This window comes from Magnolia sinica, chromosome 16 (assembly GCF_029962835.1).
Source record: "Magnolia sinica isolate HGM2019 chromosome 16, MsV1, whole genome shotgun sequence".
NCBI lineage: Eukaryota > Viridiplantae > Streptophyta > Magnoliopsida > Magnoliales > Magnoliaceae > Magnolia > Magnolia sinica.
This window is the reverse complement of record NC_080588.1, coordinates 21,581,607-21,601,053: the sequence shown is the minus strand read 5'-3', so window position 1 is coordinate 21,601,053 and position 19,447 is coordinate 21,581,607. Positions and strand designations below refer to the sequence as shown.

General features: G+C 39.6%; 1 protein-coding gene across 9 annotated transcripts in view; it reads left to right on the top strand.

Annotated features, from left to right (window-relative positions):
- The window catches only part of LOC131229906 (CSC1-like protein HYP1), a 123,870-nt gene that overhangs the window by 33,213 nt on the left and 71,210 nt on the right, over positions 1 to 19,447 (top strand). For 7 of the 9 annotated variants that reach the window (XR_009163647.1, XM_058225992.1, XM_058225989.1 and 4 more), the window contains 3 exons: positions 2,973 to 3,036; positions 3,539 to 3,748; positions 10,986 to 11,174. Coding sequence is in view for 8 of the 9 variants with exons in the window: in XM_058225992.1 (XP_058081975.1) it covers positions 2,973 to 3,036; positions 3,539 to 3,748; positions 10,986 to 11,174 (463 nt within the window). In the remaining variant the exon portion in view is untranslated. The remainder of the gene's footprint in view (positions 1 to 2,972; positions 3,037 to 3,538; positions 3,749 to 10,985; positions 11,175 to 19,447) is intronic. The other 2 variants (XM_058225991.1, XM_058225990.1) reach the window with 2 other exon arrangements.

Sequence of the window (19,447 nt, the reverse complement as noted above, 5' to 3'; positions counted from 1 at the left end):
CCGGTCATTACATATGAGGCTGCGTTGTTTGTAATTACTTGTATAACGTATTCCTCACCTATTTCCTCAACTACATTATCTAGTAAGCTAAACAAGTATTCTCCAGTATGTGAATGACTTAATGCATCCACGGACTTCAAGAACATTGTCCCAGCTGGACAATTTATCAAAAAGTTAATGAGAGACTAACTGGATCTATCGGTCCATCCATCGGCTATGAGTGAACACCCATATGTTTTCCACGATTCCTTATATTCAGTTATAAAGGATCGTGTATAATTAACTTCGGTTTTCAGGCATGTCTCATTCATTTCATGATATGAAGGAAGTTTAAGCCCTAGTCCAAATTGACCTATAGCCTCAACCATAACTTTGAAGCTTCTCGATTTAACGACGTTGAAAGCAATGTCGGTTTGGTAAAACCACTTAACAATATATTGAATAATGGTTTTTCTATCTTTTTGTTTATACTGGTTTTCTAAAGTTGTTTGAGCCGGCCCTTTGCCCCGACCCCTTTGGTCGACCACATCCTCAGGGTGTGGTCTACACCATCTATCCATGGGCCCATGCCCTCGGGCTCTTTTCGAGACCGTTGGTTATGGTTGTGGTCTAAACCGGCCTGTCGAAGTAGGTGGAGTGAGACTAGCTTCATCTGCATTAACTACGTTTATATCTTCATATGCGTCTTGTTCCATATATTCCTCGTGACGTAGGGCACTATCGCATCTCTTTCTTGATTGTTTATCCATATACTGCATGATCTCCCTTCAGATTTCTGGAGTAATTTTGTAGCATGCTTTTGCATTTGACCCTGGTAAATGTGCAAGGTGTTACTTGTGCCGCGCAATGCCACTGGAACCCACATACCTACATAACTCACATACTATGTGAGTCTTATCCGAAGCACTACGATAGTGCCCATACTTCCAACCCAGGTCATTCGACTTGGGTTTCAAAGAGGAAGATTGGGAAGAAGACATTATGTTGGTGTGTGTGTATTGATTGTAAGTTGTAAACTAGTACTAAAATTAAGAAGTATAAACTAAAGTAAAGTAAAGACTAAAGAGTAAAGACGAGAGAGAGAGAGAGAGAGAGAGAGAGAGAGAGAGAGAGAGAGAGAGAGAGAGAGAGAGAGAGAGTTACACTTACACACACTAGTAGTAGTATAAACTAGAAAGGGAGAGGGAAAAGAAAAGGGAAAAGAGAGAGAGAGAGAGAAAGAGACTAAGAGAGAGATACACTATTACATTTACACTACTAGTAGTAGTAGTAGTAGTAGAGAGAGAGAGAGAGAGAGAGAGAGAGAGAGAGAGAGAGAGAGAGAGAGAGAGAGAGAGTTACACTTATACTTACACTAGTAGTAGAAAGGGAGAAGGAAAAGAAAAGGAGAAAGAGAGAGAGAGAGTTACACACTTGTAGTAAAAGAGGGGAGAGAGATTTACACACAATTACAAATTTACAAAAACACAATTTCGTCACTTCTTGTCTTCACTTTTGACTTGAGTCTTGAGTTTTGACTCTTGAGTCTTGAGAGAATGTTGTAGACTTGTATTGTACTCTTGTGAGTTGTAACTAACTTGTAATAACTTGTAACTTGTAATTGTGTTGTAACTTGTAAGTAACAAACTAAAAAAAAATGTTAGAACTTAGAACTTGGAAGAAACTCAAACTATAACAAACTAACTTGCAACTTGTAAGTTGAGTCTCTTGACTCTTAAATGTAAAGAAACTTTAAGAAAGAGAGATAGAAAGAGAGAGTGATGGGTGTGTGAATATGATTATGATATTTAGAACTTGGATGAAACTAGAAAGAGAGTTCAATTTCGATGATCTTGAATCTTGCTTGCTTTACTTTCTTGAATCTTGAATCCTTGTCCCTTGATTGAAAGTTGAAACTTCAAACTTAAAAGAAATATGGATGGAGCTTGGGCCTTGGAATTATGTAAGAGAGAGTGTAAGAGAGTAGAAAATAGAGATAGATAGAGAGAGAGAGAGTTTGAACTTTTGAGTGCATGTAGGATTGTTTTGAATGCCCTTTTATAAACTAAAAATACCGATTTATTATTATTATTATTATTATTTTTTAATGCTCAATGGTTAGAAAGCGGTCAGATTTCTGACCGTTGGCGAATATGTGATTGCATACATCGCATATTCTCGCATATGTGGCATATGCGATCGCATATGTGCGGAAATCGCATATGCCACTGTCGCATATGAAATTTCGAGCTGAGTGTGTGCACATATGCGATCGCATATGCGAATGTGCGATCGCACATGACAACATTGTTTGTGAAACCACGGTTACCTAGTTTCTTGTGCCAGATAATCCAAACTATGGAAAAGTGCAATGAGTACTTTTGTGGAATCTCGCCTTTTCTTTGCTATCCAAACATCTCAAATTGTCACATCAATGGAAAAGCTCTTCTATTTCCATTGATTTCCATGGAATTAGTGATATCCAAACATGTCCTCATAGGATCATTGAGTAAAAAAAATATTCTATTCAATGCTTACCTTCAATATGATAAAAGTACTGTCTTTTTATGTTATTCTAGAAAACTTTTGTGCATTGCACTCTGCTATTTACACTGCGTTCTTCAAGATATGTTTGTTCTTGTTAATTTATATTTCACTGACCCAACCTCCTCATAGTCACAGCGCAGTGTGGAAAGACAACGGTGCCAGCACTGCACTGTCTTGGTGTCTATCTTTTTTGACATGGGTTCAAATGTTCGGGTCGATTTTTGTTGTCGTTGTTGTTGAGAATTTCACCTCTTTGCACAAAAATTCCTGGGTAAAACTTCCTTTTAATGCTTGCTGTCCATATGAATTTGCTACCAATATGAATGTCAGTTGGGCAGTTGATGTGTTCTCAGATATTTGTCAGAATTCTTGTTTCCTTATATATATGGGTTAGCTAATAATTATAGCAAAGAACCTATTGTCATCAATTTGTGTCTTTCTGGCAGGTTATGGGTTCACTTCTGCTCTGCTTATCTTATCACTGGCGTTGTTTGCTTTCTTCTTTATTATGTAAGTTATTTCATTTTGTAAGCACTTTTATCTTATGTTGGTCTTGAGGTTGTGTTCATTTAGAGGATTTATCTACTTCCTAGTTCACTTGGTTTGTGTTCAACTATATCTATGAGTTCCTGTTTGGTCCATCTGTTCTTTTGCTTGAAGCTGGGTTCCTGTTTGGTCTTTTTGTTCTTTTGCTTGTAGCTGGGTTCCTGTTTGGTCCATTTGTTATTTGATTAAAGCTGTATATTTAATTGACAGAGTAACGAATGCTATTTGCATCATAATGTTTTTGCTATCAACGTGGCTATCTTTATGTAATAAAGCGATGGGCCGGAGGATAAATATTTTGGTTGTGGATCCAATTTCAATGGTTTCATTAAATAGTTGTTTCAGTGGTGTTGATCATGGGATATTTCTTTTCCACAAGTGCCCATTTATGTGAGTATGAGTGAAGGCTTTCAAGATGGTAGGAATGGAAATTCTAGATAGACATTGAGTAATATTCTCTCTGCAGGAATATAATTATATTTCTTCTAAGAGGCTTGCATCCTTTTATGCATCAAGACCACAGTCACATGATTTCAGCGTTCTAGTTCGTGGTATCCCTGTGACTTCTGGGAGCAGCTTTAGTAACCAAGTCGAGAGCTTTTTTACAGAATATCATTCTTCTACCTACCTGTCGCACTCGGTGGTTCGTCGAACAAGCAAACTCCAAGGTCTCATTGTAAGAATTTTTTGTGCAGTTGTTTACTTTCTATAGTTTTTTGTATTATTAGATTCTCTTGAATAGCGGTTTTGGATTCTCGTAGTATAATCTTGCTTATTCTGGTATTCACTTAATTTCTACCTGTCATTTGATGATGCCTTGCTTCATAGATACCCTAACATGAATGATTATGATTTCAGCAAATTCAGGTCCAGTTATTATAATCATACAGAAGAGCTTTTATTTAGTGTTACTATTAGGTACATTGTGCAATTTGGCTTGCATAGTGGCCCATTGCCATGGGGACTACTTCCACTAGTGAGAGAAGGAAAGGGCTGAATGGTCCATGATGCTGTGATGTCATGATGACATTGTGCATACCCCACACATGGGATGCTAGGGTTAGTCCAGTTCTATTTGGGCTCCTTTTCTGGTACCCTCCATGCATCAACATACAAGCGTTAGTTGAGAAGTAATTTAAATTTTGAATGAGTTTTGGTAGTTTCTGGACAACGATTTGTTTACTAGGCTCCCAAGTTATTGATTTAATTTTCTTATGGAGTTTATTTCTTCATATTCTTTGTTTGCAAGTTATGGAAGAAAGTACTATAAAGCTAAAGAAAAGGTGTTCAACTTAGGAAATAAGTTCAAATCAATCACTGGGCCAAAGAGCCTTTGAGGGTTGTAGTTCAAATAGGATTTTCTAAGATGAAAGAAGTCAAAAACATGTGCAAAGGGTTGGATGTTCCATCCTATACTCATTTTGTTGTAGTTTGAATTTTAACGGGTTTAATTCCTTACTCGCTATTGTCACGCCCCGTAGTGTACCAAACTCGGTGGTCGGGGTCACCAAATTTCTGGGCTCCAAATTTGGTGATAACAGCCTCCGTAGTACCCCGATTATGACGCCTAGTGCCTATATGCCATGTTTCGAAAGTGAGATCCCATAAGGAGGATTTTCCGAGTGATATATATATATATATATATATATATATTTGTAAAGGAGCATAACCACAAGTGCACCAAAACAACAACATCATCACATATCCACTAAAAGTCTGATTTGTACAATTCTAGAAAGGGAAATACAAGGTATAACAAAACTCCAAAAGATTAGACACACTTTCCAGCCTCAATACTACTCCGCCTTGTCGTGCCATGAAACATAAACAAGAGGGCATGAGCTTCTATACGAAGCCCAGTCGAGTGTGTGTGTGCATGCACAATGCATATGACAAGTATATGTGTATTAGAGTGAGCGGAAATAATGGAAGGCCATACTGCCTCGTTCATGACTGCCATCAGTCATGCCAAGGCTATACAATGCACAGGCCTAATGGGCCGGATGTCATATGTGTTGAATTCAATGAAATGATCATCAAATAGCATTCAACTAATATTTTATTAAAGGGAAATACTATGAAACTCTATTCCATAGTTAAATGTCATAACCAAATTTAAATACAATCATCATAGTTCAAATTTATTACATATACAAAATGAAAAATTCTAAGGAACTAAATTTATAAACGATATCAACAAGCAATCCAATCCTTAATTACTCTAATGAGGTCCAATTCTTGAAAGTCAACAACCACAACTTGGATATTCTCAAAAGCTTAGTGAGTATATCTCATCACAAGTTTTTGAAATTAAGCATGTCCAATGCGGGTAAACTAAGTTTAACAAAATCACTAGAAAATCCTATGCATGACTGATAAAGTCTAATGGTGTTAAAACTTAATGCTTTTTGTTTATAGAACAACATGAATGAATAGATGCAATTTACATGAAAGATAGCCACAATAATCAGTATAGTTAAACTTTGAACATCAGGGCCATTTTACACTAGTTGGACAATACTCTCACCCACTTGGCCTGCATAAGTGGTCTGTTGCATTGGGTATGCTCACCCACCTGGCCTCGATCAATGGGTGACCGATTTGTATGTTAGTTGGTTAGACTACTACTCCACCTAGCTTGCATAAGTGGTCTGTTACACTCCGATGTGCTCACCCACTTGTCCTTGATCAATGGAGGTTCCAAATGATACCAGTTGGGCTTATGGGACTCCCAACCCAATGGTCTCTATCGCCTCACATATTTGGCTTTAGGGAGTTTCAACCAGGGGACTCAATCGCCTCACCTATTTTCTGGCATTCCAATAGCTCATAATTTCCATAATTTCCAACACAAATTATTTATATCAAATCACCATTTTCAACACATCCTTATAAAATGATTGATCTTAAATCATCATTTCTAAAATATCCTGCGATCAATTTGCGGTTATAATTGTTAAAAACCAAAACTAGAATCATGTTTCAAGATCAATTCAAAATGCCATGATTATTTTATCAAAATTTAAGGAATCACAAGTATGTAAAATAAGAGATATTTGAGAATTCACAAGATGTAAACATGTGCATAAAAATTTAAATTTTGGTACAATATAACACAGTTTATATAGGTTCAAATTGCATATTTTCTATGCACAAATACTCAGTTCAGATTGCTCAATTTCTATGCACAAATACAGTGTTAGATCTGTACAGTTTCTAGGCACAATTACACCATAAAATCTACACCATTTTGTGCCCCAACATACGGTCCGATTTGCACAGATTTTGTGCTTCAATATATGGTCAGATTTGCACAGATAAAAGGTCAGATTTGCATGATTTTTATGCACGGATAAATGGTCAGATTTCCACAGATTCGTTCGCCAATAAACAGTCAGATTTGCATGGTTTTGATGCAAAGAAAAATGGTCAGATTTGGATAGTTTTGATGCACAGAAGAATGGTCAGATTTGCATGGTTTTGATGCACCGTGGTGAGATTTGCACATATTTCGTGCACCAAATATATGGTCAGATTTACACAATTTCTGTGCACAAAATCACGAAAAGATTTGCACAATTTCAGTACACAAACACGGCCAGATTTGCACAATTTCTGTGCACAAAATCACGAACAGATTTGTTCAATTTCTGTATATAAAAAAAGATTCAGATTGTATAATTTCTCGAAAAAAATAAAACTAGATTGTAAAATTTCTATACAACACAATGCATTGATTTAAAAGAAAGAAATCATAAGAAAAAAGGAGACTTGTTAAAGATGCACTTACCCATGTGCAAAAGGGGTCTCTCTCTCTCTCTCTCTCGGGGTGAATGGGAGTGCAAAAGGGAGCGGGCGTGTGGGATTTTAAAGAGTGGGAGAGGGATTTAGGGGGAGTGATTATGCAGAGTGAGAGAGAGAGTGGGGTTTGTTATGGTAAAGGGTCTGCGAGGGAGTGATTTAGGGTGTATGTGTGTGTGTGTGTGTGTGTGTGTGTGTGAGTGACACACATTTGTGAGAGGGTGAACATGTGTGCAGGTGCTCGCATGCGCCTGCACCTGCGCATGGGTGTGAACTGTGAGTACATGTGTGCGTATTTATGGATGGATGGATGGATAGTTGGATGGTTGGATGGTTAAACATGTATGTATGGGTATGTGTAGATATGCGTGCGTGGGTGGATGGATGGATGGATACACTGAACATAATGGATGGATGGATGGATGGTTGGATGGTTAGACATGTATGTATGTGTGTGTATTTATTCATGCATCGATTGATGGATGGATACATTAAACATATTGATGGACAATGTATTAAACGTATGGGTGAATTGATGGTTGGATGAACAAATGAACTGATGGATGGTTAGACATGTATGTATGTGATCACAGGCTGTGGGAATGGCCGCGCATGGACTGTGTGAATGTGAATGGGTTTGGAGTAATGCGAACAGGCCTAGAGCCAATGAAGTGGTCCACATGCTGGCCAAGGAGAGTATAAATAAGTCTTTGCCCATCGGTGGGCCGTGAATGAGCTGTTTAGTGGATGTCGAATTGGTTTCAAATGTAGGGTTATGGGACCATTTAATGGCCGTGATTTACTACCTAGATCTGGCCATGACTTGGTGTTTAGATGGGCCTACAATTTGGTCGTGTGTCGTATCAGGAAATGGGCCATGTGAGTGGGGCTTCAAACATGTAAATAGGCTGTGAACATGCGAGTAGATCTAGATTGTGTAATGGCCTGGATGGATGTGTCATGTATGTGTGTATGCATGTATACATGTATGTGTGCATGCATGATTGAGTGTACAATACGTTTATGAATGTACACAGGTAATCACTACAAAATGCAGGGTCTATACGTGTGAATCTGTGAGTGCATGTGTGAATATGTGCGTGCATGTGTGCTTAATTGTGTACATGTGTGTATGAATGCGTATAAGAATTTAGGTTCTCTTCATTTGATTAGGCTAGAGTCTTCCCCTCCTAGAAGTTAGAATTCTTTTCTCCTCGTTCTTTTTTGGTTTTCTTTTTCTCATGTGCCAAGAGCTCTTTAACAGTCTGGGACTTCTATTTTATTTGTGTGCTGGGCTTGTTGATGGCATTTTTGTGTGTGTGTGTGTGTGTGTGTGTGTGTGTGTGTGTGTGTGTGTGTGTGTGCTGGGCTTGTTGATGGCTTGTGTGTGAAGACGTGAGTGATGGTTGTCATCCTTGTGTCGTGAAGACATGTTAAATTTGGGTGATTGGCCTATTGTGATGTGATAGGCTGATTGGTGCGTCTCGTGAACCGTGTTGTTCATGTTGGCTTGAGTGGTTGAAACTTTCAAGTGTAGAAGCCTTTCATCCGATTTCAATGAGTGGTGTGCATCCAATCCTTTTGACATTGATTTGATGGAGACAAAAATTGAGAACAAATTTGGTTTTATTAGTTCATTTAACATTCTTAGGGCTCAAATGACCTTTACAAAGTCGAATGGAAAAAATATCTTCATTGGTCTAAGTCTGTGCAAGTCTTCTTGATGGCTGAAGGGAAGTTAAAATACCTGACCTTACCAAAGCCCAACGATAACAAATATGATGAGTGGGTTTAGGAGAAGTCTCAAATCATGGCGTGGTTATGGAACAGTATGTGACTATCCATTAGTGCTCTAGGGGAAGAGAACCCTAATGCACCTTTTACAAATAGATCATATTCTGAAGGGGAATAGAATCAAGCCCAAAACGTCCCATCTCTCTCTCTCTCTCTCTCTCTCTCTCTCTCTCTCTCTCTCTCTCCCCCATGGTGGACATCCCATAGAGAGAGTCTAGTCAGGGAGGGAGGGCAGCTGAGCTTCTCTTATCCCTTCCCTTCTTTTTGGTGGCCCAACTAATCAATGACTCTTCTTCTTCTAACCCTTTCTATAGTCCTGTAGCGTACATAATTAGAGGGTCTGGTTCTTTTCTTTGATTGGGGATAGATAAGGGGAAGCCTTGTCAATTTGAGAAGGAACAACATCGATTCATTATATAAAAAATCTCACGTCACTAAGGTATGATCTGATCCATCCAAATTAGGGTTTCAAATTCGTCTATATCTATATGGGAATTGATCCTAACCTTTCGAAAAAGAAGGGAATTGATCCTACATGATTAAAAACTAGGTTCTAAAAGTTTTTACGATTGTCTTTCGAAAATCACAACAGAAGGCTTGCATGCATTCATTGTTTGATTAGATTTGAGGGACACTCTAGCTTGTTGAAGTGATGGCTTGCATGCATTCATCGTTTGATTAGATTTGAGGGACACTCTAGCTTGTTGAAGTGATGGGATTGAGCTTGTTTGAATCTTGGATAATTTGTTTTTGAAAAATATTATATGTGGTTTATGACGTGTGGGATATATTGAATTATAGCTAAAGTTTTCACAAAAATATTAATTTACATTGCACTATTTTCTACATTATTACACATGCACTTCATTATTTCCACATGGAATCTTTTTTCCTTAAAAGCATGCGATGTGTAAATACATGCAGTGTGCAACTTGTCTACAGAAAGGCATGTAAAACATATGTATTCTTGTGTGAAGCTAATTGGCGTTTAAAGCACTTCGGAACAAATATTCCAAAGCCTCTAGGATGGCTAGCTAGGAGATCATGTGAATGTGCTGGAGATCCGAAGCCAAAAGTACCCAACATTTTTGTGTGGTTGAAGAGTCGTAAGGCTCTGCCTGGGGAAATTTGAAGCTAGACGGGAGCTCCAAGGGTAATCTTGCACAGCTAGGATTTGGGCAATTACTGGATATGACCTTGGAGGGACTTGCCTAGTCTTTGCATGTCCTATCAGGCTTAGGTAGTCCATCGAGGCTGAGCTGAGCTCTGGCAGGGAATGAAAGAGTTAGAACACTGGCAAGCTCCCCCTGCTGTTATTGAAGGCAGCATTACAAACGTTACTAAACTGGCTACATACACCAATGCATATCCCTGGTGGTTTTCACATTGGGTTGAGGAAATAAGGGAGATGTAGGAGAAGATCTCAGTGTCCTTCACTCATGTTGGTAGGGATATTAATAATATAGGATGATGAGTTGGCTTGATGGGGATCTTCCCTCCCATGTCCTATGAGGGGGATTCCCTTCCTCTTCTGTAATCTTTTCTCTTCCTCTGACAAAATCTATTGTTGAAAAGAAAAAAGAAAAAGTAAAACCTATTCTATAAGATTTTCATCATTTTGATACTTGTCAGTTCAATTTTTATACTATTCAACTGTGTTTGTAGTCATTAATCTACCATCAATCATGAGAGAGTTACAAGTTTATACCTGTCAAGTCACCGCCAGTAATGTTTTACCTACTACACTCCAAAACTTTTATTTATTTATTGATTTAAAAATCTAGATTTCCCGCATTGATCATGTCATCTGTGGATATACTCCAAGCAAAGAAGAAAGGCTTTACCACCAAATTGCTTTGGTTCATGTAAGCCCGACCCTTTGGAAAGAAACTGATTAAATCAAATAGAACGATGATCTTCTTAGTATCTTTAGGGCCTGCTTGCATGTGACAGTACGGGGCTGAAATGCAACCGATCATCCCTATCGGCTTCATTTCACGGAAAAGAAATGGAATCAATCGTCGAAAGTGAAACTTCTCTTGTTGTTGTGCCTGCTCTCAGGAACATTTCAGAGAACCAAACGGCCGACTTTTTTGTATTTGAATCTTTACCGAAGGAAAGTCCTTGAAGGTCTGGGTTCTTTCAACCCAAATGGCCACTAGATTGCAAAGTAGATGGTAGATCATACAGATTTTATTGTTGAAAGATGTAAATTAAAATTCAGGTTTAGTTTTCATTTCATATTTCAAATAGATTTTCAAGTGCTTTTGTATCTTATTCCATGTTGATATTTACATTCAAGTTGACATTCTTTTCAGAGTGATGCAGAGAAGCTGTATAAAAAACTTACGCATTTAAAATCAAGACCTGGGCAAAAATTTCAACGTAATGGTTTCCTGGGACTTTTTGGACGAAAGGTTGATGCTGTAGATCACACTGAGAAGAGGTTACAAGATTTGGAAGAGAATGTTAGAATACAACAATCAGATGTTTCATTGATAGGGGAGGTAATGTTCTGCTTTCCTTTACTTATGAGCCCAATTTCATGTGTATGGTGGTTGTGTGTTGGATATATTGCTCAGGTTGGGGCAAAGTGAAGAAAGAGATGTGAAAGAAGAAAATGATTAGAGCTTGTTAGGTTCTCTTTACTCAAGGTTTTTATTAATAAAATCCTAAGACCAATGTTTGAAATATCGGTATTGCGTTACATATTGCATTCTTGGGATACGGATACGTATCGGTTATCGCATGGGATATAATGGTTGTATCCTGTAATGTATCGCTGTTGTTGGAAACATGGGGAAACATTGGGAAATTTGTTGAATTTTTCAATGAAACTTCGGTGATTGTTTTAAAAGACATTAATACACACTTATAAATCAAAGCATTACAAAAAACAGGTACACATAATAGGTTTTCTTTATATAGCGTCCTAATCTATGCATTGTCTAACTGAATTGATGCAAGTATGTTCAATGTCTATTCATATAATTTATAAATGTAAGAAGACGTGTGGAAACACAAGCAATACATTCAAAAGCAAAAGAAGAATCACTACATTAGGTTACATACATGTTTGATTTGATGTATGGACACAAAGATTGCAAATGATTTGCTAAAAATTGGGAAATTTCGATTTATTTATTTATTTATTTAAAATTTCCTCAACTCGGCTATCTCCTCCAAATCTCAAAATCGAAGCTCTCAATCCATGATTTTTCATGCAAAACATGAAAAATCATGTTGCAACAATTTGACACTAATTTAACATGATTTATAGAAAATAAAAGGATCAAAATTCGAAAATGCTCACCAGATCGAACATGTGGGTTATGGCACTGGTGGGATACAAGATATATTGTGGGATATATCGGCCAATATCATCAATATTTAAAACACTGCCTAAGACAACAAAGATAACGTTTTACTGCAAAGCAGGAAAATACAATGTACACACCCATAAATACACAAATATCCTAACCAATGTTTTAAGTATTAGTATCATAGTATCACACCATCTATCACATCCTTGGGATACAGACACATTGGTATTAGGCGGGAAACATCGCTTGTATTAGGGAATGTACCGTAATTTGAAGGAAACATTGGGAAAATGATGGAATTTTTCAATGAAACTTCAGCACACACTTAGAACCCAAAACACAAAAAAAAAAAAAAAATAAAATAAAAAATCTATGCACAATAATTTTCTAGTATATGAGGACCCAAACTAGACAAAAGTGATTCAATTATATCAAGAATGAGTTCTTATCATTAAAATCTCATATAATACAAGTTTTTAAAAAAATTGATGCAGGATATGAAATTAAATATGGAGTGCAAGATATCAAGCTTGTGATTATACCAATATTAAACTGTCACAAAATTCCACACCCTACATACTATCAAACATTCAAAAAGGGGAATCTATGGGGGTCCAAGCCTACACAACTTTAAGGCTAGATCAAATAAAATTATAAGCTAAACAAGCCCAAAGGAGTGTAAGAATCATCCATTCTTGCAAAGGATTGTTCCTAACTCAAGAGATTCACTAAGTTTCAATTTGGGAGAAAATCTAGGGTTCGAAAATTGGGGATAATTGAGATTTGGGACTCTTCAGGGTTATGTATTTGGATTAAGGGGTTTTTTTTAGTCAAAAGAGAAGGATATAAAGGAAAAAAAGAACCTGGGATGAGCCACGCGCGCTGGACCACAGATGGGCTTGGACACACGTGCGTGACAGGTCGTCCGCACGTGTGTGGGGCCCACAAAGTCGGAAACCGACTTTTAGGCTAGGATTGCCCAGGGATGGGCTGCCTCCATACTAAGTTTCAAGTAGATCCGTCGCAAGGTGTGTGCGTAGTACTCCGTCGAAGTTTCAGCCCTTCAGATGAGCCAGAATCTGAAAATCTGTTTGTGCACTGCTGTAGGAGAAAACTTGGATACGAAAGTAGGTGAATCTAAAGGTGGAAGGGGTGTAGAGGGTGATGGATGTGGTGCGTAAGGTGGAGATGATTTGGAGCGGATGTGGCTTCGCACCACGGTAGTTAGCCCTTTGATGAAGGAAGGGCTTCGCACCCAATTCGATTCTTCAACCCAAAGAGAGGAAGAAACACATGAATTATTTTATTCATAAAATATAAATAAGAATACCTACATGGGATTGTTTTATTTATAAGAAAACCCTATACCCAAAAAAGACAATTACTCTTGCGCCATGTGCGCACTAATACTAAAACTAAAGCAAATAAAATAACTAACCTAAGCAATCAAAGCTATTCATGATGTTTCTAATAACAAAAATAGTCAAAACTCAAAATCCTAGATCATCTAAAGTAGTGGGCCGCGATCATGAGATCCGATGGTAGAATCTATGTAATGATCGGGTCCACTCTAATGCTCCATAACGCAACCCCTAATTATGAGGCCATCCAAAGATGTCACCGTCGATCTAAATTGAAAGTGGGGCCCGCCTCCTCCTCGAATACGTGCGTAGAGGGGGTGTGCGCATGATGTCCCCATTAACTCTCCCCGGTTGCGAAGGTTTCACCACTGGCGAAACAAAGCTCCTGAACAGCTCCAAGATGTCTGGATTAAGTCTTTGAAGCTCCTTAGTGAGCCATGTACTGTCTGAAGTTGGTGTGACTTCCACTTGATAAGGAACTTTTGAAAACCGCCGTCCAGCGTCGATACAATCTGATGGTCTAGAATATCCTCTATCTCCTCTTTGGATGTGGGTAGGGTAGGTATAGGAGGTAGGGACTGGGAAGATGGGTCGGGAAGATGCCATGGGTTAAGGGAAAGGTCTGGAGAATCGGGATGGTTAGGTGAAAGGCTGGACAATGCATCAGTTGTGCCTTGAAATGCAACTAGATCCTCCACATTGAACGTGAAACTAATTCCCATGGAAGGTGGAAGATCTACCACATACGCATTGGGACCGTTTCGTTTTATAATTTTGAATGGTCCAGAGCTACGCGCTTGTAATTTCTGAATGGCTCCCTTAGGATACCGCTCTGGCCTAATGCGGACCATCACAGAGTCCCCTACATTGAATTCATTGAATCGTTTATGTTGGTCTGCAGAAAATTTGTATTGTTCATTACTAGTATTGATCTTTCGCTTGATTTCTTGATGTAATGAATGAATATGATGTGCAAAGGACACTGCAGACTCTGATGGCCTATAGGATAGGGACATAGAGACAAGATCAATAGGCTTTCTAGGTTTATAACCAGTAACGACTTCAAAAGGACTTAAACCTATAGATCTATTGACAGAACTATTAAATGCAAACTCATCGATAGGTAGTGCAGTGTCCCATGTCCTGGTGTGCTCCTCCACTAAACACCTGAGCAAATTTCCTAGGCTCCTATTGACCACCTTAGTTTGACCATCAATCTGAGGGTGGTAGGCAGAAGAAAATGAGAGCCTAGTACTCATCATATGCCAGAGTGTCTTCCAAAAATAACTTATGAAGCACACGTCACGGTTAGACACTACAGTTTTAGGTAACCCTTGAAGTTTGACAACTTCACTGAAGAACAATTTGGCAACATGGGATGTGTCAAAAGTCTTCGAACAAGGGATGAAGTGGGCCATTTTAGAAAAACAATCCACGACAACAAATATGGAATTGTGTTTTCGAATGGTCTTTGGGAGCCCAAGCATAAAGTCCATACTGATGTCCTGCCATTGGGCAAATGGAACTGGCAAAGGTGTGTATAGCCTCATATTCTGCTTTTTCTGCTTTGCTAGTTAACAAGTACGACACTGCCCTATAATTTTGGTCACGTCTCGCTTTAGGCTTGGTCAATAGAATCTATCCTCTACTAGGGCAATGGTCTTGTCTCAACCAAAATGACCTGGAATCCCTCCTGAATGTAACTCCCGGACAAGAAAATCGCGGAGGGAGGTGCGAAGTATGCACAAACGGTTACTACTAAACAAATATCTATCCAATATCAAATACTCACTGCTAGCTCCTGACGGACTCTCTAACAATGATGCGTAGACAACTCTAAAATCTGAGCACTCAAAATAATCTTCTCTGACACGCTCGAGCCCTGTGACTTCGACATTCATGGAATTGCGTAACGCGACTCGACGACTCAACGTGTCGGCAGACTTATTCTTTACACCGGTCTTGTGCTTAAGCACAAAAGTGTACTCTTGAAGGAACTGGACCCACTTGGCGTGCCTACGGTTTAATTTCTTTTGAGAGTTCAGATATCTCAAGGCCTCGTGATTTGAGAACAAGACGAATTCTTGCGGCAATAGATAATGATGCCAGTGGCGCAACGACTGCGCTACCGCATAGAATTCTTTGTCATAGGTGGAGTATTTTTGCTTCGTCTCATTCAGTTTCTCATTGAAAAAGGTGACAGAGTGCCCTTCCTGACTAAGTACTCCTATGCCAACTCCTGACACGTCGCATGCGACCTCAAAAACTTTTGAAAAATCTGGAAGTCGCGTGACTGGAGCCTTGGTCATCTTGGCCTTTATCTCCTTGAAGGCCTTTGAGGTTGCCTTCGTCCATTGAAACTCCTTTTTATTTATTTTTTATTTTTTTATTTTTTATTTAATGCAATCTATGACGGGAACCATAATGGAACTGAAGCCTTGAATGAACCGCTTATAGAAGGTGGCCAAGTTGGGAAAGCTGCGCACTTCATGAATATTGCGGGGTTCAGGCCAATTGATAATGGCCTTGACTTTCTCGGGATTCACCGACACACTCTCAGATAACACAACAAAACCTAAGAAGATAACACTGCTAGACATAAATGCACACTTCTTTAGGTTGGTGTACAATTTTTCGGCTCTAAGGATCCCACAAACTTGCCTCAAATGGTTGAGGTGTTGTTCCTTGGTCATACTATAAATCAGGATATCATCAAAGTAGACGACTAGGAACTTCCCCATGCAGGGCCTTAACACTTGGGTCATCACACGCATGAAGGTACTCGGGGCATTAGTCAGCCCAAAAGGCATGACTAGCCACTTGTATAGCCCATCCCTCGTCTTGAAGGCCGTCTTCCACTCGTCGCCAAGGCGTATCCGGAGTTGGTGATAACCACTTTTGAGATTAATTTTTGAGAAGATAGTAGCGTTGGCCATCATATCCAATATGTCATCAAGACGCGGTATGGGAAACCGATACTTGATTGTGATTTTGTTGATGACCCTAATATCAACACATCCTCCATGTGCCATCCTTCTTAGGTGTAAGAAGGGAGGGCATGACACACGGGCTCATGCTCTCTCGAATGAAACCTTTTTTTAGGAGCTCATCAATCTGCCTTTTCAACATTGTATGCTCCTTTAAGTTCATTCTATAATAAGGGAGGTTTGGTAGAGTCGCCCCAGGGATTAAATCAATGACGTGCTGGATATCCCTCATAGGGGGAAGCTCATCTGATAGATCATCAGGAAAGATATCACGAAACTCATCCACTACCAGTATGACTTCAGTGGGTAACTCTACACTAGCCTTTGGTGCACTCTCCCTAGCCACAAGGGCGTACACCATCGAATCCGACTCAGTCTCTTGTTCAAAGTCTTTGGCATTTAGAATATGGAGAGGCTTAGACTTGGACTTCAATTCCTTCACTTCCTTCAAGCCGCTTGCACCACTCTGTGGTGGACTCCTTTCCAGTCGTGTTCTTGGGTGGGATATGATTTAGCTTGACTTTTTTGCCCTCAAACCAGAATGTACACACATTCGAACGACCAAATATGGTGACATCCCTGTCATAGAGCCAGGGCCTACCCAAAATGATGTGGCCAATATCCATGGGAACAACATCACACTAGAGTGTCTTTATATAATCCAAACTGAATAGGAACAAGACAACGGTGCGAGACTAGAATGAAAGTCTCATAAACCCAAGACACTCTATAGGGTTGAGGATGGGCTTCAAGCTTTTAAGTCCAAACGGCTCACAGTGCTAGTTGATGCCACATTGGCACAACTACTACTATCTACGATCATCTTGCAACTCTTATCACCATATTTTGTGTAGGTATAGAAGATCGTGTTGCGACGTCAATCATCGGTATTCTTTGCTTGTGCAAAGGCACAACGAAAGATTGCAAGTGTCGCAATCTCTTGCGTTCCCTCTTCCTCATCACTAAGGATCTCCGCTGGCTCATATTCTTCTTCCTCACCGTCACTTTCTAAGGGCACTACTTCTACTTGTCCATTAGTTAGGAACACCTTAGTGCCCTCTTTCGTGCCACACTGGTGGGCAAAGTGACCAAACCCTTGACATCTAAAACACCTAGTCGCATCGCCTCTACGTGAGCGAGACCCAACAACTTCTTTACCCTTATCATCCTTGGGCTTAGACTGAGAACTATTGGAAGGCTTGTATTGATATCAAGTGCTAGGCTTAGCCCTAGAAGGGTTGGCATTAGCGCCAGAATTACAGGACTCAAACCGCTTTCCCACAGATGCCTTGAAGTATTGCTCAACCTCCAATACCACTTGATACATCTATTCAAGAGTATCTATGTATTTGGCGAGCAATTCTCTTCTAATGTCAGAACGGAGGCCCGTTTTAAATCAAGCAAGAGTGAGTACAGGATCCTCCTCAACCTCACACCGGGTTAAGTACTCTTCGAACTTCTCAATGTATTCAGCCACACTCATGGAACCCTGTCGAAGAGATTGCCAATCTTCAACCAACCTCAAGTGATAAGAGAAAGGGACTTCTCTTTTAGAATTTCTTTCATTTATTCCTAATGGACTATTGAGGGTTCCCTCAACCTTGCTTTCTTTCGTTCCACGGTAGTCCAAAACCTCTTTGCTTAGCCGACAAGCTTCATCTTAGAAATCGGACTCGACGAGCATTCGACATGTCGTACCACTCAAAATAGTGGTTTATATCTGCCAACCAATCTAAAAAAGCTTTAGGGTTTTAGTAGCCATTAAATGTAGGGGCCTCTACCCTAACTCCCTTGAGGAGTTGCGCATCTGGGTCATAATGATCACGATGCCCCTCGTGGGGTGGGTGCACGGGTGCGCGCCCACGACTATTTCCTTAGCCACTCCCATTCCCTTGTCTATCCTCCTGACCACCTGCCTGAGATTGGGTATCTTCACCAATGGTGGTGTTTGCTTGGGTGGAGGTTTCAACTTGATGGGCGCGTGCATCTAATTGGTTCAAACGATTATTAACCTGTTGCAAAGATGCTTTGATGCTTGTATCTATGACGTCCAACTTTTAGTTTATTCTCCTGAGTGACTCGGTAAGTTGCTCGGTGTTCATGATGGGGTGCAGACCAAAGCCGCGTCAGTACGTGTGGGCATGCACTACACAATTCAAGGGGTCCTAAGATGCAACTATATGCGCCTAGACTCCACTATATGCACTCTAATGACATTAGATGAACCTATAGGACGCTATATGAACGAAATTCCGCGACTTTACAAAAATCCAGCAATATGGTTGTCAACATAAATGGATAATAGAAAATTCAGCAATGTGAATTGCTAACTTTCTGATAACAGAAATTTCAGCAGCCTATATCATGAATTATGGACCTCTAAACAACTCTAAATGAATGGGTGTGGTGCATTAAAAAAAATGAACTAACCCCGAGTGATGCATTGTATTCCCCTATGACAACCTTGTGCTTTGATACCAAATTTGATGCAGTATATGAAATTAAATATGGAGTCCAAGAGATCAAGCTTGTGATTATACCAATATTAAACCGTCACAAAATTCCACATCCTACATACTATCAAACATTCAAAAAGGGGAATCGATGGAGGTCCAAGCCTACACAACTTTAGGGCTGGATCATATAAAATTATAAGCCAAACAAGCCCAAAGGAATGTAAGAATCATCCATTCCTACAAAGGATTGTTCCCAATTCAAAAGATTTACTATGTTTCAATTTGAGGAAAATCTAGGGTTTGGAAATTGGGGATAATTGGGATTTGGGACTCTTTAGGGTGAGGGATTTGGATTGAGGGGTTTTTTTAATTAAAAGAGAAGGAAATAAAGGAAAAAAAAGAACCTGGGATGAGCCACAAGCGTTGGACCGCAATGGGCTTGGACGCACGTGCGTGACAGGTCGTCCGCACGTGTGTGGGACCCACAAAGTCGGAAACCGACTTCTAGGTTGGGATCGGCCAGGGATGGGTTGCCTCCATACCAAGTTTCACGTTGATCCGTCGCAAAGTGTGTGCATAGTACTCTGCCGAAGTTGTAGCCCCTCAGATGAGCCAGAATCTGAAAATATGTTTGTGCACTGCTGTAGGAGAAA